General features: G+C 48.6%; 1 protein-coding gene across 2 annotated transcripts in view; it reads right to left on the bottom strand.

Moving 5' to 3' along the window:
• Window positions 1-208: 208 nt before the first annotated feature.
• Window positions 209-23681, bottom strand: part of CNDP1 (carnosine dipeptidase 1) — a 31055-nt gene continuing 7582 nt past the window's right edge. The window contains exons 2-12 of one of the 2 annotated variants that reach the window (XM_070452981.1): window positions 22135-22260; window positions 20532-20681; window positions 18174-18336; window positions 17436-17524; window positions 13728-13928; window positions 12476-12560; window positions 8083-8240; window positions 5705-5869; window positions 4099-4240; window positions 1018-1165; window positions 209-833 (exon numbers count right to left, since the gene is read on the bottom strand). In XM_070452981.1, coding sequence (XP_070309082.1) covers window positions 4118-4240; window positions 5705-5869; window positions 8083-8240; window positions 12476-12560; window positions 13728-13928; window positions 17436-17524; window positions 18174-18336; window positions 20532-20681; window positions 22135-22260 — 1260 coding nt within the window. In that variant the 3' untranslated portion in view covers window positions 209-833; window positions 1018-1165; window positions 4099-4117. Of the gene's footprint in view, window positions 834-1017; window positions 1166-4098; window positions 4241-4631; window positions 5045-5704; window positions 5870-8082; window positions 8241-12475; window positions 12561-13727; window positions 13929-17435; window positions 17525-18173; window positions 18337-20531; window positions 20682-22134; window positions 22261-23681 lie in introns of those variants that run through there. The other variant, XM_070452980.1, reaches the window with a different exon arrangement.

The following is a 23681-nucleotide window of genomic DNA, read 5'->3' as shown; positions in this document are numbered from 1 at the left end:
TGGAAGATCCCCTGGAGAGGGAATGGCTACCCACTCCAGTATCCTGGCCTGGAGAATTCCATGGACTGTACCGTCCATGGGGTCACAAAGAGTCAGACACAAGTGAGTAACTCACTTTCACCAGTATTCTTGCCTGGGGAAATCACACGGACGAGGAGCCTGGTGCGCTACAGTCCATGGGGTCACAAGGAGTTGGACACAACTGAAGCAGCTTAGCACATGAACACGTTTTAGTAACTCCTCTAGCTGGGAACCCACAGGGGAATCATAGTAGTCAGTGCAGGAGACCAACACATTTATCAACAAGAGCAAGGGGACGTTATGGTAAGAGCAAGGGTGACATAGGATGGACAGTCAGTGGGCGGAATGATTGTGTCTCTTGAGCACTTAGAGGCCTGGAGCACAAACCGGGATCACATCAATGGAATTGCAAGCAGAGAACGTAGTCAGAGGCTTGTCCTCACCCTGAAGGGCACTGCAAGCCCAAGGCAGAGAGGACTGCAGCAGGACGTGGGAAAGCAACTTGTCCAAGGTGGCTGTGACTTCAGAAAGGTGTGCAGCCGCGACATTAAACCATATCCAATGTCTGTGCCTCGGAAATATTTTATTACTGGTCCAAAAGTCCAGGGACACTCTAAAATTGGAGGGGAAACATTATTTTTGAGAGCAAAATTCTCTGGATATTTAGATTCTGTTCTTGCCCAGGGTCATGTGAAAGGTGAATCTGTTAGCAGTTCAGATGGAGACTGTAAGGTTTCTACCATGATGAACGCAGCTTTGCCATCTCTAGGAAAAAGGCAGCAAATAATTTGGATCCCTGTATGTAGTTCCACCTAACAAAAGAAATAAGAGACACTGTTACTCCTGCTCAAATGACAGAGGAAAATGGGTCTATAATTTAAACAGGAAGCCTTGATGATGCACATTCCAACTAGAGGATGCAGCCTGTCTGGGGTCACCAGCGTGGAGACCCCAGGCTTGTACAGGGAGGCACCAGCGCCCACGGGGTCCATTCACCTGTTGATCTTCTCGTTCTGAGAGTGCTCTCCATCATCCACAGCACCCAGCGGCAGCATTATCACACTCTTCTGGGTGGTGTCCTGGAGGGTCTTGGCGATGGGTATGGTTGACCCATCCCGGATCATATCTGGCTCTGTCCCAAACACTGAAATGCAGGAAAGGCAGGCATGTGAATAAAACAATGGCAAGACCACCCCCAAGCAATCTCCTCGAATGTACTGCTTACTTTGTCTTTTCTTTTTAAAAAAATCATTAAAAATTTGATACTTAGGATAAAAAGCTTCTTGATTCCACATAATATATATTCTAAAATCATCAAAAGAGTCAAGAAGAAAACCACAGTTGTCTTCTTTACAGTTATGTACTTTTTAAAAACTTATTTTTAGGGGCTTCTCTGGTAGCTCAGTGGTAAAGAATCTGCCTGCTGACGCAGGAGACACGGGTTCAGTCCCTGGTGCAGGATGATCCCACACGTCGTAGAGCAACTAAGCCCAGAGGCCACAACTACCAAGCCTCTGCTTTAGAGCCTGCTCTCCTGGAGCTCATTCCCCGCCACGGCAGAAGCTACCACTGTGCAAAGTACTCCCACTAAAGAGTAATCTAAACTAAAGAGTAATCCTAGCAGCAACAAAGACCCAGCACAGCCCAAAATAAATAAATGTTAAAAAAAATTTAAATATAGTTTTAAATGTTTTTAAATTTGAACTAATTTTATACTTACAGAGAAGTTGCAAAAATCAGTACAGAGTTCCCATATATCCTTTACTTTCCCTAACGTTATCATAGAACCACTGTAGTTATCAACAATAGGAAATTAACACTGAGTAACATTGTTATTAATAGCTAGACTCAGGCCTGAATGGAATTTTACCACATTTCCCCTTTTTTTGTTCCAGGATTGAGCCCAGACTCCCACAGTACATTTTGTCATCACTCCTGAGTCTCCTCAAGCTTGTGACAGATTCACACCTCTCTTTGACTTTCATGAACTGGACCCTCTTGTAGAGTGCTGATTGGCTGTTGTGTAAAATGTCCCCCCGATTAACTTTGTCTGATGCTTTCTCACGGTTGGAAGCAGGAGCTAAACGAGCTAAACACCATGAGACGGTGTACCCACTTTTATGGTTGCTACATGAATTAACTATTGGGAAAGTGGGACTTCTTTTTGTTTTTATTTTTATTTGTAATCAACATATAAATAAATAGCTGTACTCAACTGTCACCTGAATGTCTCAGTGTTTGTGTACTCAACTTTCAAGGTACTTCAGGAAATAGTATTAATGGATATCCTAAGGTCTAGAAAGCAATGAGTTGAGACCTTCCAGGCTAGAGGACAAGTTGCAGGTGACAGAGCAGGAATGAACAACGAAGCAAAGTCACAAAAGAGAATCTGCCCCAGGACTTTCTCATCCACAGAGCAAGGTGTGAAGGTGAATAAAGACAGTGAATGTTGTTAGCAGAATGGTCCAGCACACAGATAGGCCCTAAGCTGCCTAAGCTTCCCTGCAACAGTAGGTCAGGTCTCGACATTTCAATCACATGCCTCTCTTCAGCGGCAGTTCCTTTATCATGCTAACCCTTCCTCCTCTTTTCTTCACTTGGCAGTGGGGATGATTATGTAGCTCTAAGTCTTGGACTTGTCCTCTGATGGTTAATGTCTGTGTCCCTGGATTGACCATCCTGATAGAGAGTGAGGGCTCCAAGGAGGTCTGGACTCCAAGTTCCAGCTTGCCATTGTTAGGGGAGTGCCCCAGGGCCCCTCTGCAACGTAGCACATGGATCTATATAAACAAGTATCAGTATCTTCCCGTCTCACATTTGGACAGACCCCCAAGGCCCCCACCCCCGCTTTTAGGAGAGCCCCTCATTTTGTAATTGTTGGCAGTGTCCCATTCCTGCTGAAACAAGGCTGGCTATTCCTTCTCCCCCAGCAGCCAGGGCCCAGACACGTGTCCCCTGCTCACCACTCACAGGATCCTGTCAGTACGAAAGTCGAAAGAGGCACCATGGAGGAAGTTACAAATAAAGCTACTCCCCATCTCTGGAGAAGGACCACTGGGTTTAGATTCAGATGGGCTGGAACTGAGTTTCTCGTGTGTTTTGTGATTTTGTACAAGAAGCTCATATCCAGGAAGCTGCTTCAGTGGAAGCTCGTTCCTGCCTTGGGGCTGTTTGCACCAGCCAGGCAGTCCGGCAAGGGCTTCAGAAGAACAAGACCATATATGGTGGGAATAGAGACCCAAACCCATGCCAAAATGGGTCCATGGTTAAACAGTCTCACGGGGGGACCCTGTGTTCACACAAAACCCAAGCAAGGAGGGTCAAGCTGACACATACACACACCCCTCCAGGATGAGCCTGGCTCCTGGAGAATGCCCTGCCTGATATAGAGGGTCTTGTTTTCTGCTTCCTGATGCCCTGAGACCATTAATACCCACAGCGCCTTGTGACCAGGAAGAGCAAATTCCTGCCGGGCAGCCTGGTGTCAGCTTGCTCATTCCACTAAATCTTAGCTGCTTCATGTTTAATCCCAGAGGATTTCCTTTACTTTCATACAGCTTCAACTGTGCCTTTAAAAGGATGTTTTAAAATATTAGTCATCATTTCCTGGGTCAGGAAGACCTCTTGGAGAAGGAAATGGCAACCCACTCCAGTGTTCATCCCTGGAAAATCCCATGGACAGAGCAGCCTGGTGGGCTGTAGTCCATGGGGTCGCAAAGAGTCAGACATGACTGAGCGGCTAACTCTTTCCACACTCCCATCATTTCCATGAGCACTGGAGGTTTTCAAGTCCATCATTTTCCCCAAAATTCAAGTCTCCTGGTGTGAGCTTAAATGCTGGCTTTTCCACTAATAGCTGGGAGCCCTTCAGCAAATTACTTTGTCTCTTCAGGCCTTATTTATAAAATGAGGAAGGTAATAGAGAAGACTCATGAGACAGAACATTGTGCATGGTAATACAGCCCATAGGAAAAGGACAATGACGCTGAGGTTTTAACCTTACCCTGCCTTATCCACTGCTCCACCAGGCATCACCCCCCATGGTAAACTGGCAACTCAAAATATCTTAAGTCCAACCTGTTTTGATGGCTCTTTTTTATGCAAGATACTGATGGTCGCTAATATTTGCAATCCACGGGTGCAGTCCTAGTGCCGTGGAAACAGTCATCTGGTTGGAGCTGTTTCTTTTGGAGAATATGTATTCAAGATGCTGCTTCACCTGAAAGGTAACATTTTCAGGTGTAAGAGAAACCTTCAAGTAATTCTCTCATACCATGAATGCACAGTCGTCTTTCATCTGGAAACTGATTAAACCTCAACCCGACAAATTTTGAGTGTTTTGGGCTTTGCCTGAGTTCTTCTGGAGGGCTGGCCTGGAGTGAGCAGGCTCTCCAGGATTCGGGGGTGAGCGGGGGGGTTTCATCTGATGGGAGCAACACTGGGTCTCACCCCCCTTCCTCCCCTAGACTCTCCAAGGCCAGCCCCGCCCCAACCCCTCCTCAGCACGATGTCTGTTAGCATCTGGTTATTTGGAATTTTGCTAGTTATGAAACATAATGCAAGTATAACTTCATCTGATGACTGATTGCCCTCTTTGGACTTATCAGTACCTTCATGACAATTTGCGGAACATCATACATTTGGAAATTTCCCAGAAGTGGGAGCAGTTCTGAGCTAAGCTGTGAAGGAGCCTGGCCATCAGTGTCCTTCTCTCCCCTCGGTTCTGTTAGCTGCTACTAGGGAACTCCTCCGAGAGTAACTTCAGACTCTGAAATAGTCCTTCCAGGGAACTCCTGGGGGTCCAGGGGTTGGGACTCCACACTATCACTGCCGAGCGCCCGGGTTCAGTCTCTGGTCAGGGAACTGGGATCCCACAGGCCATGTGACGTGGCAAAAACAGAACAAAAAATCCTTCCACTTTTGGCTTCAGCAGATGCCAGTGGACATCTGTCACGTGTCCTGGGTCAGCACTCAGCTGGTCACAGCTGTGAGCAAAAGCAGGTTGTGCCTGCCCTCCTGGAATCTGTATGTTATAGAAAGAGGCACAGTAAGTCCGAAAAGGGAAGGAGGGAGGAGGGGGAGGGGAGGGAGGAGGGGGAGGAAGGAGGAGGGGGAGGGGAGGGAGGAGGGGGAGGGAGTGTGTGGATGCGATCAACAATAAAAGGGATAGAACACAGGGACAGAAAGGGATGGGATGAGGTGTTTCCTGAGCACATTTATTCAGAGTCTACTTTCCATTAAACTTGAGTGAACTGACACTTGGTGGATAATTTAGACACTGAACTCCCGCCAGATAACGTTGTCATTAAAATGGCTGCGTTCAGAGAGTAGATTTCAGACAAACTGATGACTGCGGCTGCAGATTTTTCCGGCTCAATCCAGCCGCGGGCAGTTAGCTGCTCCATCTGGATGGAAAACCAATCCTGCCTTCATGTCTACCATTTACTCTTTAAAAATTTCCCATCACTCCAACTCCAAATGGTCACTTATCTGACTACTGTAATTGCATATAATTGAGCAGAGAGATTTTCACCAAACAAAAATTTCTATCAGTTTCTTGACGTTTGTTCCAGTCCCTTTTCCATTGGAAAAAAGAATGATACTTCAATGCTAACAACTGATCTGCCCCTACACTGTGGTGTGCGGCACTCGGGCACGGGCAGAGAACTCGGCACACAGTTACCTGGGTCTCCACCACAGACATATCCACGTGCGGCACTAACCGGATGGAGAATTTTCCTATGACTCGGCCAGGAATGACTGTTTTGGCTCCAGGCTCATGAAACGCACCCTCAATCCCATGGATAGAAAGAGATGGGTACCTCCACAGGTGCATTAGAAGTTCCTCCTATGAGATAAAATCATTTATTACAGAGAAGAACGTTTCATTAAAACCCGATCGAGTGGTATCGCGTGTTCACCAGTGTCTGTATGCCTGCAATACTGCTCACGACAGGCTAATTATCACCTTACTGAGACAGGCCTGGATGACAGTATGGGTGGGCTTCCCCAAGGACCCGAGACCTGCCCGAGCTGCTTCCGCCGACCACAGCCCCTCATCACGCCAGCTCTGAAGTCTGCAGTTAGAACTGGGGTTCGATTATAAATTTCTGTCCCCAGTCATTCCAGTGATAACTTGTGTGCTAAATGCATTTTGTTTTCCAGAAGCCTTCAAAGAAATCTGCCGACCTTTGAGCCGGTAGCCCCCAGAAAGCCAGTCTGAGCAAACAGATATACTTCGTGATAATAAACTCCCCACTTCTGTTCAGGGTCCCTCCCTCCCCTGGAGATTCCCCCCCAGGAACCAGCCAGAGTGACCCATCAACTGGAGGGGCAAGCGGGTTTTGTTTCTTAAAAGGAGGAGAAGTAGAAGGGAAAATGAAGAAATCTAAACTGGCCAGTGCGTGCTCAGTCACTTCAGTCGTGTCCGACTCTTTGCGATCCTGTGGCTACTCTGTCTGTGGGACTCTCCAGGCAAGAATACTGGGGTGGGTTGCCATGACCTCATCCAGGGGATCATCCCAATCCAGGGATCGAACCTATGTCTCTTTCTCTCCTACACCGGCAGGCAGGTTCTTTACCACAAGCGCCACCTGGGAAGCACAGATTTGCCAGTAGCCAATGCTTTTGGCTGTGGGCTTATTTACTACACTGAGGCAGTGATGGAGAATTTACAGATTAAATCCTAAAGCTCTAGTTTTGTCTTTTTTATTTTTTATTTTTTTTTTTTTAGTGAAACGTAAAGTGTTTATTTGCAGGAAAAAGAGTACAGTATGTATGGGGTCGCATAGAGTCAGACACGACTGAAGCGACATAGCATGCATGCATGTGTGGATAGACACATAAGCAATCTCAGAGGGAGAGTCCCTGAGTCACACGCTTGTGGCAGTTTAAATCACTTACATGGGCATTTCTTCCAGGTTTCCTTTGGCCAATCATTTTTTTTTTTTTTTTAGATTCATTTATTTTTTTTTTTTATTAGTTGGAGGCTAATTACTTTACATCATTACAGTAGTTTTTGTTATACATTGAAATGAATTAGCCATGGATTTACATGTATTCCCCATCCCAGTCCCCCCTCCCACCTCCCTCTCCACCCGATCCCTCTGGGTCTTCCCAGTGCACCAGGCCCTAGCACTTGTCTCATGTACCCAACCTGGGCTGGTTATCTGTTTCACCCTAGATAATATACATGTTTCAATGCTGTTCTCTTGAAACATCCCACCCTCGCCTTCTCCCAGAGTCCACAAGTCTGTTCTATACATCTGAGTCTCTTTTTCTGTTTTGCATATAGGGTTATCATTACCATATTTCTAAAGTCCATATATATGTGTTAGTATACTGTAATGGTCTTTATCTTTCTGGCTTACTTCGCTCTGTATAATGGGCTCCAGTTTCATCCATCTCATTAGAACTGATTCAAATGAATTCTTTTTAATGGCTGAGTAATATTCCATGGTGTATATGTACCACAGCTTCCTCATCCATTCATCTGCTGATGGGCACCTGGGTTGCTTCCATGTCCTGGCTATTATAAACAGTGCTGCGATGAACATTGGGGTGCACGTGTCTCTTTCAGATCTGGTTTCCTTGGTGTGTATGCCAAGAAGTGGGATTGCTGGGTCATATGGCAGCACTTTTTTAAAATTTAAAATAAATTTAAATTTATTTAAAATTTAAAATTAATTTAAATTTTTAAAATTTAAAAAAAAAAAACAATTAGGGATCTTGGAACTGAAATAATCTCAGCCGATCTCAACCTCTAAACAGACAGGAAGCTCAACTCACTGGCTGAGGGCTGGCATGGGGTTGAGTCTCATAAACCGACTAGAAACACGCGGCCGTGAGTCAGGCCGCCCGAGGCCCATGCCGGACGGACCCCAAGAAAAGGGCCAGCTGATCTTGCCCCTGGGATGGGACCCTGAAAGGAAAAGCTGCCCTAATGAGCGTGTGCTCCCAGCTCTGAGATGTGCAGAATGGCAGCGCATGGCAAACCAGGCACTGGGAAAGCACGGGTTCTCGGCACTCCTCTTGCAGATTTCCCGTCGAGGCGTGACCTACCTTGGTGTCAAATAGGAGCCCCTTAACCCGGCTGCTGCTCCGGAACTCGCCCACGTCCAGGTCGATGGCCTCGTACATCCTCTTCTCTTCTGTAACAGGGGCCACGTGCTCATAGAGCCCAGGGACCAGGATGCAGCCAGACTTGTCCACCAGGCTGCCTGCGAGACACACGGGGGCGGGCGCGGGGGCAGTTACATGTGTGCAGGGTCCTAGCCCTGGAGAGGAGCCTTAGGAGGGACATGATTGTTTCTGGACTGTTAATCTGCTTCACCAAAGCCCCATAGCTCATAAGGCAAAAACTGTAACACAGGTACCATTAAAGAACAAATATTCATTATAAAAAAGAAATTAAAGACCCTATTATATAATATACATTCATTATAAACAAATACAACCGTAACTGTTTTTCAGGGATGTACTTGTAGATGCTGTGTGCTTATCGGCCCCCGAGGGTCCTGAGTTATGAATTCCCCTCATTTAGCCCAATAAGGAGTATCATATATCAAATAAATGATGCAAACTCACTAGTAAAATTGAAGTCAAAAATAAATTGGGCACCGACAGACCTGGACTGGCTGTAACTGACTTACAATCCGCTTCTGTCTCCCCTTGCTCCTTGGAAGAAAAGCTATGACCAACCTAGGCAGCATATTAAAAAGCAGAGACATTACTTTGCCCACAAAGGTCTGTCTAGTCAAGGCTATGGTTTTTCCAGTGATCATGTATGGATGTGAGAGTTGGACAATAAAGAAGCCTGAGAACTGAAGAATTGATGCTTTTGAACTGTGGTGTTGGAGAAGACTCTTGAGAGCCCCTTGGACTGCAAGGAGATCCAACCAGTCCATCCAAAGGAGATCAGTCCTGGGTGTTCATTGGAAGGATTGATGCTGAAGCTGAAACTCCAATACTTTGGCCACCTCATGTGAAGAGTTGACTCATTGGAAAAGACCCTGATGCTGGGAAAGATTGAAAGTGGGAGGAGAAGGGGATGACAGAGGATGAGATGGTTGGATGGTATCACTGACTCAGTGGACATGAGTTTGAGTAAGCTCCAGGAGTTGGTGAGGGACAGGGAGGCCTGGCGTGCTGCAGTCCATGGGGTCGCAAAGAGTCAGACATGACTGAGCAACTGAACTGAACTGAACTTCTGTCACCCTGATGAAAACAGCACCAAACTTAAAAGTCCCACCAGTGACACAGTCATTGAGTCTTTACTGTCCCTGAACCTAAACTTCCGCTGCCAGGCTCGTCTTCGAGGACAAAGGTGAATGGTAGACAGACCTGCTGGTAACGCAGCTGGAAAAACACAGGTAAGGAACCAGCGGTTGGACCACCTGGGCCAGCCTGTGGGGCCAGCCGAGGGGGGCGGCGCAGTCAGTGGTGAGAACCGACACGTGTGTCTGAAACGCCAAGGGCAGCAGAAGCCAGGATGCCCAGGGTCCGGGTCATGGTGCCCATTTAGCTGGAGCGGCCAGACCTCACCCCTGAGTGGGGCACGGGCGATTCAAACAGACATCTGAGACCTGAGGCTGCGGTCGGAGCAGCTCACCACTTCCTCCAGCAGAAATGCCCTGGGGGCCCAGTCCTATAAATCTCTGTTTTCTTGGGATGGAAGCAGCCTTCCCCATGCCAGCTGGGGGGAGTAAGTATCTGATTTGTTTCAAAAACAAAGTGAAAACATGTGCTTTTCATCCTGTCAGGACCCTAGTGGGACTTTTCCTAGCAGAGTCTGTGCCCTGGCAGGGCTGAATGGAATTCCAGGTCTGGGCAAAACCACAGTCTACCAAGATGCAGTGAGGCAGTAGTGCCTGGGGCAGGTGGGGAGACCTCTAAATGCAGTCCCAAAGACGCAGGGATGCCACGCATTCCATGCGGGGAGGCAGCTGAGGATGAGTCTGGTAAAACAGAGATTATTTTATCTCCCCCTACCCTGCAAAACAAAAATATTAAGTTGTATGCTATCTGAATTCTTCTGGAAACAATTTAAACACTTTAAAGAAAAACAGCTCGCTATTTTCTGTCTGAAACCATCAAGCATGGAAAATACTGTCCAAGAGTTATATTGTAGGAAAACTAGAAGGCCTTAAAAAATAGGTGATAGATGAATAGGCAGACAGAAGATAGAGCACAGACAATAGATGGATTTCGCTATTTCATTGGGTAATGAAGGAGCAGGATGCACTAGAATAAAGTGACGCTGAAGACTAGGGGGCGACTGCCCAGCAGGTCTGCTGGAGGGCTGGTGGTTTCCAGGAGGAGGCCCCAGGCCACCGAGGTGTGAGCGTGTAGGGCTGAGGTAGCACTGTGTCAAGGCGCGAAAAGCAGGGGTCTTTGCTAATTGATCCCCAGAGAGGGTGCATGCGTGCTAGGTGGCTTCAGTACTGTCCAACTCTTCATGACCCCATGGACTTTGCCCTCCAGGCTCCTCTGTCCATACAACTCTCCAGGCAAGAATACTGGAATGCTTTCTGGCCATTTTCCCAAAGGGGCTTGTGAAATTTGCACAAAGTCAACCTTTATCCAGGTGAGAAAGATCCAGATGTTGTGGGGTCTGAAGCTTGTCTAACCTGAAAACCTCTCTTTAAAAAAAGAAGCAAATTATGACTTGAATTGATGTTTTTGAACTGTGATGTTGGAGAAGACCCTTGGAGTCCCTTGGACTGAAAGGAGACCAAACCAGTCAATCCTAAGGGAAATAAACCCTGAATATTTGCTGGAAGGACTGATGCTGAAGTTGAAACTCCAATACTTTCGCTACCTGATGCGAAGAACTGACTCATTGGAAAAGACCTGATTGCTGGGAAAGATTCAAGGTCAAGGCAGAAGGGGATGACAGAGGATGAGATGGTTGGATGGCATCACTGACTCAAGGGACATGAGTTTGAGCAAACTCTGGGAGATAGTGAAGGACTGGGAAGACTGGCGTGCTGCAGCCCATGGGATCACAAAGAGTTGGACATCACTGAGTGAACAACAGCAACAAGTTATTACAGCATGTGCAGAGTCCCTGCCAGGACTGTGCAAGCCACCCTGCAGATGTAGCTTCCTTCAGCTCCACGATCCATCTGACTGCTGGGCTGTCCAGGTGTAGGTGAGAGCTACAGTGAGTCAGGCAGGGTGAGCAGGCTCCCTGGACACAGACAGAGACACACACACACACACTTACATTCACCTGAATCCACCAGGCCCACCACCAGAGAAGTTAAGGATGAGGGTTGGGGGGCAGCGAGCAAACTTGTTAGGGGAAACACTGACTGAAACCGCCCACCCAGGCCAGGCACCATAGTCACCATCTGCCTGAGTTGCTTTACAACAGGACGTGCTGGTAAGGAACGCAGAATCAGCAAACCACCACAAACCAGAAGAATTACAGGAAAGGTCAAATGGAGATGCCACTCATCCTATCAACCCCCCAGGATCCTCCTCGCTGGCATCCACCTTGGCTGAGTGATGCCTGTGCCACTAGGAAGGACCCTAAGTCAGAATGATTGGCCAGAGACCACCCGGAAACAAATCCCATCAGCATAAAACCCAGGACCACGAGCCACATGGCAGAGCAGTCCTCCTGGGTCCCTTACCCTGCCGCGGTCCCCCCGGGGGCCCCTTCCCAGTGAAGTATCTTGCTCGGTCAGCATGTGTGTCTCCTCGGACAGTTCATTTCCAAGTGTCAGACAAGAGCCACTCTCGGGCCCCGGAAGGGCTCCCTGATGCTGCAACAGACTCACTGGTGTCCCTGAGCCACGTGGGGTCCTGGGGACCCACGGACAGAAGCCAAGAGGCGCGGGCAGACTGAGCAATGGCTCTGGATGCTTTTCCGGAAGGGTCTGTCCACCACCATCCCCGAGGATGGCCAGATGTGTTGTGACACCCAGTAAATGAAAAGGGGGTGGGTTGAGAGAGGGTTTCAATCCTTGGAAATAAATAACATGGATGTAATAAGCCTCAGGAGCTTTAGGTTATCCTCTGAAAGTCGCTCAGTCGTGTCTGACTCTTTGCAATGCCATGGACTACACAGTCCACGGAATTCTCCAGGCCAGAATACTGGAGTGGGTAGCCTTTCCGTTCTCCAGAGAATCTTCCCAACCCAGGGATCGAACCTAGGTCTCCCACATTGCAGACAGATTCTTTACCAGCTGAGACACAATGGAAGCCCAAGAATACTGGAGTGGGTAGCCTATCCCATCTCCAGTAGACCTTCCCAACCCAGGAATCAAACCGGGGTCTCCTGCGTTGCAGGTGGATTCTTTACCAGCTGAACTATCAGGGAAGCCCTAGGTTTTCCTCTGCTCTGCCCTTATTCAGGGCTGGCCTGAAACCGAGCAGGAAAGGGCCGAGTCCAGCAGAACCACGTTAGCAGATTCCTTGAGACTTAAAAAGTGAAATAGGACGTTACCAAGAAGAGCGACCAGATCCGCCATGGATTCATTGAGGATCCCACCAAAGGTCCCCGAGTGGAAATCTTGATCCCGGCACTTCACCTGCAAGACAGGCAAAGGGAAGGCAGCTGCTCCCGCTGTGGCCACTCGACAACAGCCCTCACCTGGCACCAGACCCGCCCAGGCGGCCCTCAGGACTCGGGTGGGTCAGCTGACACCCCCACCGTGTTTCTCTCACATGACGTGGGGCTTCATGTCCCACTGGCTTCCCTAAAACTGGCTTCGCCCCCAGCCTCGCCTCCAGCAGTGCTGTGTCCCAGACCACCAGCCACCCCCCTACCCCGGGCCATGGTGATGTTCACGGAGCTGTCTCCCTCTTGGTTTCACCCCAGCTCTTACTCAGCCCTCCTTCCAGAGAAATTCTCCAAGAAACTTCCTTCTGCTTGTTCTCTCTTGCCTGCAGGACAGGTCTCCTTGTCTCTTCTAATAAGTGCTTTTCTGTCTGCTCACCCCAATGTGAGCCTGGAGCCTCCTTCCTCTGCACGTGGAGTGAGATCCACGTGGCTCCTTCATGGGCTCCACGGTCTCAGTGCTCACCCTCGAGGTCTAACCTTGGACCCACCCACAAGACCTAAGGCTTCTGTTTCTTTGGTACTTAATACTTTGGCATGCTCCCAGCTGCTGAACTGGAGGAGGTCTGGAAGGGAATATCTTCTACAGATGCCTCCCTCAGCGGTCGTTTCCAGGAGGGCTGCGGACCTGTGATTCCATCCCCTTCATGACCTTGGCCTCCTCCTATGCACACCGTGTCCAACCAGCTCCCAATTTCTAATGAGTTTGGGTGTGTGTGTGTGTTTTTTAAATCGTTTTCAGCTCCTTCCCTCTCAGCCTTCCTGCCTGGCTGGCCCTTCCCTGCCCCGCCATCTCACAGCACTGCCAGATGAATCCTTCACTTACTCCTCAGGCAGCAATGTGAACACAGCCCTTGGGTTGGTAGTGCTCCTCTGGGATCCCATGCTCTTATCCCTCCTTCTGGCCCCAGCATCTCTCCTCCATCCCCCTGGCCACAAGCCCCTCTGCCTCTTCACTCCAGAAACATGGACAAAACAGAAGCATTCACTGTTGGGGGGCTTCATGGACCCCCCAGTCCTGAGACCCCGTGGTTCCCCCACACCGGGTCAAGCAGCCAGGTCAGCGTCTGCTCCATCTTCCCACCAGGATCCCAGCGTGGACACCCCCACATCCCTGACGGCCATGGTTGGCAGATACCTCCACAGTGAAGTAGCTGTTCCCCCGCGTCCCATAGATGAGTGCCGGCTTCCTCTGGCTAATCCACAGGTTGTCCAAAATCACAATGCAGTCCACACTCGAGAAGAACCCAGACTTTTCTTTCCAGACAAGTTCCTCCAGGGCTAGAGACCTGGCCTCCTCCATCCCTTTGATGAGGAATTTGACGTTCACCGGGAGACCCTGCATTAACGATGGGGCAAATCATGCTGCAGGAGAGAGTGGACCCCTTGCCCTTCATGTTTTGAAAACCCAGGATGTGTTTGGGTGTAACATAAATACACTGCACTGTTATACACATTCCCACAAGCTCTGTTTACAATGAAGCAGTTTTAACTCAGGTTGTGAGGGAACCAAGGTAATGGCCAGTGAGGCAGGAAACTTATGTTCGTGACCAAGGATCTGGGAAGGGCGTTCCTAAAGAAAAGGCCATGTCCACAATACAGGGTTCCACTTGGCCCTGCAGAGAGGCCCTATCCTTCCACTCCCCAAGAGGACTTTTTCCAGAAGGGTTACTCCATTCCAAGTCTCTTTTCTGTCCTCATAATCCTGAGCATGATAAATGAGAGCTCTTTCCTTTGAAAGGCTGTCTAATGTTTAAGCCTCGGGATAATTTTTATTTCAAGTATCTGTTATTTTTCAGCTGTGAGCTCAATCTGCCTTTTAACTTATTCAAAGGCTTTGATCTTGCAGCAAAATGGAACTTGAGGTTTTCTCTAGTTAATATTAGGGCGCCTTTAAAATTTTTACAATGTGCCTTTCCCCCATTTGGTTTTGATCTTCCTGTATCTTTATAATGTATAACTTCATATCTTTGAGAGGCACGTGGAGAGGAGAGGTCAATGGCTTTTCCTGGAACACGAGGCAAAATGGGAGCGGTAGGGGTTGAAAAGTGATTCAGTGCAGATGAGGCAGCACACACATACTAATTAGTTGTAATGAGTGACGCTGACTCACCCCCATGAACAAAGGCAGGCCGAGTGGGGGATTATGTTTGAGAAAGTAAGTGACCTTGGGTCACTTAGCTGGTTAAGGGGATTTGGGGATAAAGATTTGCTCAGTGCATTCCCTGAATATATTTCTAGGTGTCTTAGGAAGTCAAGCTAAAGTTCTGAAATTTTAATATTTGAAAGCTCTTTATTAACATTTAACTAGAAAACAATTGCTAAGGAGCAGTTTAAATGCCTTGGAATTTTCTGGCAAAATGTGATTAATAAAATACAAGTCAGTAGCTATTAAGTGTCAAGAGAAGGATGTGAGACCAGCAGCCAGGGCTCTCTGTTCTGTCCCTTAACACCCAAGGGGCCGGGGACTAGCCATGTCACCTCTCGAATGACAGCCACTTCTTTATGTGAGGCAGGTATTAATACTCTCCCTGCCTCTTGCTAAGATGAGCCAGAGAAGTGCTGTATGTGTAAGTGTGCTGAACAAGACAGGAAGGGGATGAGAGGGAACAAGGAAGCAAGAAGCCAGTGCTCATAAAGGGCCTCGTACTTGCAGGTACCACAGAAACTTTATACGTGTAACTTCACTTAATAAAATCAACAAGCCTGGTGATAGAAACGATCAATCATAGACCACAGATGAGGAAAGTGAAGCTTGGAGAGATGAACTGATTTGTCTGAGGGCCATGAGGACTTCATACGCTTTGTTTGTGATTATGTAAGTTTCAGAACTGAAATTTAAAAACCAAACTAGCTTTTTGCCTTCATACAGACAGGATGAATGGAGGATTATATATTATGTATGCAGCACTTCCCAGGTGGCACTAGTGGTAAAAAACACGCCTGCCAATGCAGGAGACATAAAAGACTCGGGTTCAATCCCTGCGTGGGGAAGATCCCCTGGAGGAGGGCACAGCAACCCACTCCAGTATTCTTGCCTAGAGAATCCCATGGACAGAGGAGCCTGGAGGGCTACAGTCCCAAGAGTCAGATATGACTGAAGTAGCTTAGCACACATGCACAGAAACTTATAAATATTGTTTTCCTCTTCTTAAGGAAGAAGAACAGAAAAAGAGGAGGAAACTGGTGAGGCAGGAAAGATAACGAGACTAAGAAAGTGGAGAGAGAATTGAAGAGAGAGAAAGAAACCAAGGGCTTATTTAGAGGAGCGCATGAACAACAGGTCAACAGGGCCCGGCCAGAAAGATGTCCCGATTCATTAAGCTAGTCTTGCTCAGTGAGATAAAGCAGTCAAGTGGAGAGCACTTAAACCCTCTCTTCTGCTTCTTCTCAGGAGAGAGAGTCTCTGGCACCTGATGAAATCACTTCCAGCAAAAAACAGAAGCAAAGCCAGGGCCTGTTCAATGGACAGGATTTGGGAGAAGCAGCATCAAGGATCTCAGCATTGGGCACGGCTGGGCTGCTCCACTTGCCTTGTGTTTCTCCTATAGACACAGTGCCCAGAGATGGACCCCCCATCACAGTCCTCCCCAGATAGGATAGCCCACCATTGCCATAGCCACTGTCGTCACCATCACCATCATCTCCATCGTCATCAACACCATCACCATCATCCTTAATGTCACCATCACCACCATCACCACTATCTCTATCACCATCACCATCATTTCCATCACCATCACTATCATCACCACCACCACCACCATCTCCATCACCATCACCATCATCATTACTGTTGTCATCAACGTCACCATCATCTCCATCCTCATCAGCACCATCACCATTCACTACCATCACCACCATCACCATCACCATCATCTCCGTCACCATCATCCTTACTGTCATCATCACTATTACCATCACCATCATCCTTACTGTCATTGCCACCAGTACCATCACCACCATCACCATCACCACCATCACCATCATCCTTACTGTCACCATCACCACCATCACCACCATCACTATCACTATCACCATCACTACCATCACCACCACCACCACCATCATCTCCATCACCATCACCACCATCACCAACACCATCACCATCATCTCCATCATCATCATCCTTACTGTCATCATCACTATTACCATAACCATCATCATTACTGTCATCATCACCATCACCATCACCTCCATCCTCATCACCACCATCACCATCATCTCCATCACTATCACTATCATCACCATCATCATTACTGTCATCACCACCATCACCATCATCTCTATCACCATCACCATCACCATTACTGTCATCATCAATATCACCATCATCTCCATCCTCATCAGCACTATCATCATCACTACCATCACCACCATCACCACCACCATCATCTCCATCACCATCACCACCATCACCATCATCTCCATCACTATCACCATCATCACCATCATCATTACTGTCATCACCACCATCACCATCCTCTCCATCACCATCACCACCATCACCACCATCACCATCATCTCTATCATCATCACCATCACCATCATTATTACTGTCGTCATCAATATCACCATCATCTCCATCCTCATCAGCACCATCACCATCACTACCATCACCACCATCACCACCACCATCATCTCCATCACCATCACCACCATCACCAACACCATCACCATCATATCCATCACCATCATCCTTACTATCATCACCACCATCACCATCCTCTCCATCACCACCATCATCATCATCCTTACTGTCCTATCATCACCACTATCACCACTATCACCATCACTGTCATCATCACCATCACCATCCTCACTCCCAAGTGCAGCCAGCACCTACCTCGTCCAGGGCCTTGAATGCGCTCACCGCATTGATGCATGCTAAAACAGGTCCTTTGTTGTCTGTTGTTCCTCGGCCATAAAGTTTTCCTTTAAAAACGGGGGAAGAATTTTCAGAAAAGCATGGATGCCTCTGCCAGGTTGAGTGAGGGAATCAAAAACAAAAGTAGTTTTGCAGATAATTGCTTGAATCAGGTTCTCTCTTTTTCTAGGCAGCAGTCTTGCTCTTAACTCACAAAGTTTTATTTCTTATATACAAATAGTATGCTAGTCAACAAATGTAAGCTAATTGAAAATATACAGAGCCCTTTGGCCTTAATAGTAGTTAGCTATTTTTATCCCAGTTCATTGAGAAAGACCTGAGGATTTGTTGCAAAATATCAGGTAACACAGCCTCTCACTCTGAGATTTTACAATTATCAGGGGAAAGAAAAAGGGTGCACAGGTGTCTCCATTAATCTTTCTTCTTCTTGTCTTTAAAAGTATAATTACATTTGATGTTTTTTGAAAAGAAAATATGTGAAACACAAGAACTCCCATCCTGGGGACTTAATTCACCCAGGGGCACAAAAGCTCATAGTTTCTTTCACAAATGAAAGAAATCAGCTTCATTGAACCAACTGGTGAACCAAGAGCACTGCATTCTGTCCAATCCTCACAGCCACAGGTAAAACCTGGTACCTGAGGCAGAACTGCATCTCAAACCATTAAGCTCTGTGAGTGATCCTTCACCACTGACCATCCACCTCCGTCAGCGTGTACGGGTCCGTGAGCCACCTGTCCTCCTGTCTGGCAGGCTGCACATCCGTGTGGCCGGAGAAGCACACCGTGGGCTTCTTGGGGTCACTGCCCAGTTCAGCCAGGAGGATGGGAGGTATTGGGAGGGTCTGACCATCAGGCAGCTGCAGAAGGAAAAGGGATAATGTTTATAAAACAAAACAAAACAAAACCAGTTCTTCCAGAAAATTCAAAGACATGGCACTAGGAGTCTATTTCTACCCCTGGTCCTTGGAGAGCCACATTATTTTTATCTGACTCTTAAGGGGGTACCACAAGACACTTCTAATGTAAACATCATGAGAAGTAAAGTCCTTCCTCAGATACACACTGACCAAGAGTAAACTTAATTGAACATGCTCTTCCATATGAGAGTTTTCCCAGTGGCTTGGCTGTAAAAGAATCAGCCTGCAATTTTGCAGATGCAGGAGATACAGGTGTGATCCCTGGGTTGGGAAGATCCTCCAGAGGAGGAAATGCCAACCCACTTCAGTATTCATGCCTGGAGAATCCCATGGACAGAGGAGCCTGGTGGGCTACAGTCCATGGGGTCACGGAGAGTCGGACACGACTGAGTGACTGAGCACACTCTTCAGTCTGAACTCAGACTCCACCAGCTCCAAGCAGGCGGACGCAGTCCTGGAGACTAGTCTTTGCACACATGTCGGCACTGAAGCAGGGGACACTGGGAGGTTCCAGTAAAGGTCAATGTGCCCCCATGTGTGTGTGTGTGAGTGAGAGAGAGAGAGTGTGTGTGTGAGAGTGTGTGTGTGAGACAGTGTGTGTGTGTGTGTGCGTGACTGTGTGTGTGTGTGTGAGTGTATGTGTGAGACAGTGTGTGTGTGTGTGTGCGTGACTGTGTGTATGTGTGTGTGCGTGACTGTGTGTGTGTATGTGTGTGCGTGACTGTGTGTGTGTGTGAGTGTATGTGTGAGACAGTGTGTGTGTGAGACAGTGTGTGTGTGTGTGTGCGTGACTGTGTGTATGTGTGTGCGTGACTGTGTGTGTGTGTGTGAGTGTATGTGTGCGACAGTGTGTGTGTGCATGACTGTGAGAGCGTGTGTGTGTGTGTGTGACTGTGAGTATGTGTGCATGTGACTGTGAGTATGTGTGTGTGCATGACTGTGTGAGAGTGTGTGTGTGAGACAGTGTGTGTGTGTGCATGACTGTGTGACAGAGTGTGTGTGTGTGACTGTGAGTATGTGTGTGTGAGACAGTGTGTGTGTGTGCATGACTGTGTGAGAGTGTGTGTGTGTGTGTGACTGTGTGTGTGTGTGAGTGTGTGTGTGTGTGTGGTTGTGTGCATGTGACTGTGAGTATGTGTGTGTGAGACAGTGTGTGTGTGTGCATGACTGTGTGAGAGTGTGTGTGTGTATGTGACTGTGTGTGTGTGAGTGTGTGTGTGTGTGTGTGTGACTGTGTATGTGTGAGAGTGTGTGTGTGCGTGACTCTGTGTATGTGTGTGTGCGTGACTCTGTGTGTGAGAATGTGTGTATGAGACAGTGTGTTTGTGTGTGTGAGAGTGTGTGTGCGTGACTGTGTGTGTGTATGAGACAGTGTGTGTTAGTGTGTGTGAGTGTGTGCGTGACTCTGTGTGTATGTGTGTGTGCGTGACTGTGTGTGTGTGAGAATGTGTGTATGAGACAGTGTGTGTGTTTGTGTGTGTGAGAGTGTGTGTGTGCATGACTGTGTGTGACTGTATGTGTGTGCATAACTGTGTGTGTGTGTGCGTGACTGTGTGCGTGTGCGTGACTGTGTGTGTGTGTGTGACTGTGTGTGTGTGTGTGTGCGTGACTGTGTGTGTGTGTGTGCGTGATTGTGTGTGAGAGAGTGTGTGTATGAGACAGTGTGTGTGTGTGTGAGTGTGTGTGTCCCTGTGTTGGTCGTGTCTGACTCTTTGTGACTCCATGGACTGTAGTCCGCCAGGCTCCTCTGTCCATGGGATTCTCCAGACAAGGACACAGGAGCCGGTCACCACGCCCTCCTCCTGCGACCTTCCCCCGAGAGGCAGCAGGGAACCTTGATTCTGAGAGGTGGTTCCTTTAAGGAGGCATTTGTGCTTAAGGGAGAGGGCTCTTGGGAGAAACGCAAGGCACGTGAAGGACGTGAAGAGCACAGGTGAGGGGCTTTCACGCGCCCCCTTCACCTGCCCCATTTGCCCCTCTGTCCGGCAGGACAGGAAGTCAGTGCCAAAACCTCACTGGGACCAGAGACGATGGGGCAGGCGGGGACACTAGGAAGCCCTGGGGAGCCCAGGGAAGCCCCATCCTGGCCCCAGGAAGGGGAGCCTGGCCGAGGCGGGAGGCGGGGGCACCAGCACCTGATGAAAGCCCGTGTCCACCGAGGCCAAGCGGGCTCCCAGGCCCTGGAGCTGGTCCGCAGCCAGGCCCGCCATCTGGTGCAGCTCTCGTCGCAGGCGGGGCACCGGCTGCACCCAGTTGCTCTCGACGGCCACCCACTCCTTCAGCGTCTGGGGGCAAAGGCGACAGGTGTTAGCGTGGGGGGTCATTATGTCTGATCCCCTGGGCGTGCCTTGCAGGACTCCTGGGTCCCCTCTTCTAACCTGGAGACCCAGCTGGAGGTGAGAACAGGAGCCCGGGGGAAGGACGGATGGAAGAGCCTGCTTCTAAAGCCTGGACCTGGGCCCCCCAGGCCTCAGCCCCCACGGAAGGGCCGTCCCCGTCACCCGGCTGGCTTCTGAACTGAAAGCCTCTGGCCACCCACTCGAGGACTCGGCTTCCCACGAACACCCCTTGTGGGTCCCTGACTCACCTCTCTCTTCTCTCCCCACTACACTGGACAACACCCCAGGAAAGTTGTGAAAGCTCAACAGGCATTTCCATCAAGTGAACATGCCCCCATGAGGAAGGAGTCCGTGAAGGCCCAGCTCAGGGCCAGCAGCCTGGAGATTCAGCTTAGTACTTTAGTATGAACACGGGGGGTTCAGTCGGTTTGCACAATAATATTCCTGACGTGGGCTGGTTGGTCCAATGAGCAGACACTGACCATGCATCACATGCCAGACACAGTGTTGGGAGCTCAGGGTATTCCTGGTGGTGGATGCGGGTAGGGCGTGCTGGGGTGGGCGGGTAGGAGAGCCAGCAGAAGGAGGGGGTGTGCCAGGTGGGACGGTGGGTCCAGCGCCCCCCCAACCCCCATGACTTTCTGCTCCCCAGGCCTCTCTCTTCCCCTTGGCCCCCACTAGCCATGTCTCTCCCTACACACACATATGCCCACACCACGTGCAGATGGCCACATGTCAGGATGAAGCAGAGACTCGTAAAGGAGGCAGTAAAGTACATGGTGCGCGTGGGCTGCAAAACCGACAGCCTTGCCATGAGCTTGACAGGACTGTCTGGACTTACAGGTGCTGTGGCAGCTGGTGATGTAACGGGGACGTTTCAGGCAGGTTTATGGGTGGAGGGGACCTCGGTGAGGGACGCTCTGAAGAAGAGGGGAGGATGGGCCATCTGATGATGGTCCAGGATAAACATGGACTCGCCAGAGCTTGCTGGTCATCCCTGAACAGACAGACCTAGAGCAAATGTGCTGGGAATGCCCCCTTTCAGGAGGAACGGCTGGGAGGGATCTCTTACCTAAATCTAACCAACATTGACTATTTTAATTCAATGAGGAGCCACATGCATTTTAAATGGAATTAAGTTGTCAGGAAAAGGATGAGATGGTTAGATAGCATCACTGACTCAATGGACATGAACTTGAGCAAACTCCAAGAGACAGTGGAGAACAGGGAAGCCTGGCAGGCTACAGTTCATGGGGTCACAAAGAATCGGACACGACCTAGTGACTGAACAGCAAGTTGTCAGGCAAAAAAGAAAAAAAAAAATCCACAACTCCCGGCAAATTCTCCCAGCTTCCCAAAGTGCACTGTCCAAGTGTTCGGCGCCTGTCGGGTCTCTTACCTGCACAAATTCATCTTGATGAAGTTCAATGTACTGGAAGACTTTCTCTAGCGGCCCAGGGGGTGGGGTGGATGTGGAGAACATGCCTCCGACCAGCAGCAGCAGGAAAGCAAGGAGAGACGCCGCCTGCAAGTGGGCGACAGCAGGGGGACCATTTAAAATAAGGACAAGGTTTGGGACTTTCCATCTCTAAAGTACTTCAATAAAGTTAATGTTATCCGACACAGCTGCTCTCCGTCTTTTGAACTGAAATAACACAAGGGAATAGAACAGGAGATGTATTTTTTGCTACATCTTTTCCCAAACACTTCCTTTGCAATGCTAGAGAATTTTAATAAGACAGAACCAAGTTAACAAACTTGTCTTTAAGCAAGTTTCTTCTGTTCTTTTCCTAATACAATCTTTCCTATGGGTTCAGGGGCTTCCTGCAGGTGGTGCTAGTGGTAAAGAACCTGCCTGCCAATGCAGAAGATGTAAGAGGGGGATTTGATCCCTGGGTCAGGAAGATCCCCTGGAGTAAGGCACAGCAACCCACTCCAGTATTCTTGCCTGGAGAATCCCATGGACAGAGGAGCCTGACAGGCTGCAGTCTGTGGGGTCACAAAGAGCCGGACAGTTGTCTGAAGTGGCAGCACACACATGGGGTCACTTCCTGAAAAGTATAATCAGCTTCCTACATCCCAGGTGTCAAGGACAGTGTTTATAGGAGAGAAAGGTGTGAATTAATAATATTAATTTAAAAATAAAACAGCAACAAAATTTATTTGGGTGATTATTCACTTTACTAGAAGGAATATTTTTTAAGGACGGACTAAAATCCTGTGCAGTGTTGTAGGGCTTCATGCCATCCACTCCTGAGGTCAGAATACTCTAAGAAGCTTTACAAGATTTGATCTGATAAATAACATGGCAGGACTGGCAAGCATGTAGACACTGCTGGCCACGGTCTCTGCCTGGGAGCCCGCGACCCACGGTCTTCCTTTGTCTGAGACCCCATTACCCCCACCGCCCATGAGCCCCTGGTCTTCCTTCTACCCCCAAAGAAGATTCCAGGCTAGGGGCAGAGCAGAAAAAAACAGGTCCAGAACTGAGTAGAGCTTCCAGGTTGAGAATGAAGCTAATTATCTTCCTCCTCTTCCTTCCGGACTGGTTCTGTACAGTTTTGAAATAGATTTTATTTTTCAGAAACATCTTAGGTTCAGGCTGCTTCTTCCCTTGGCCTCCAATTCCAGGCACCCAGAGAGTGAAGGTGAGAACTTGAGTCTTGAAGATAGAGAACTACTACAACTCAACAATAAAAGACAAATTAACCTAATTTTTTAAATGGGCAAAAGATTTGAATAGATACTTCTCCAAAGAGAATGCACAAATGGCCCACTAGCTCGTGAAAAGATGTCCGACATCATTGCCACCAGGAAACTCAGATCTAACCACAATGAGGCAACAATTCACACCACTCAGGATGTTTAAAACCAACAAGTCAGATGACCACAAGGGCTGGAGAGGGTGTGGGAAAACCGGAAGCCTCGTGCATGGTTGGTGGGGAT

The sequence above is a fragment of the Odocoileus virginianus genome, chromosome 22 (genome assembly GCF_023699985.2).
Source record: "Odocoileus virginianus isolate 20LAN1187 ecotype Illinois chromosome 22, Ovbor_1.2, whole genome shotgun sequence".
Taxonomy (NCBI): Eukaryota; Metazoa; Chordata; class Mammalia; order Artiodactyla; family Cervidae; genus Odocoileus; species Odocoileus virginianus.
This window is presented reverse-complemented; position numbering and strand designations above follow the sequence as displayed.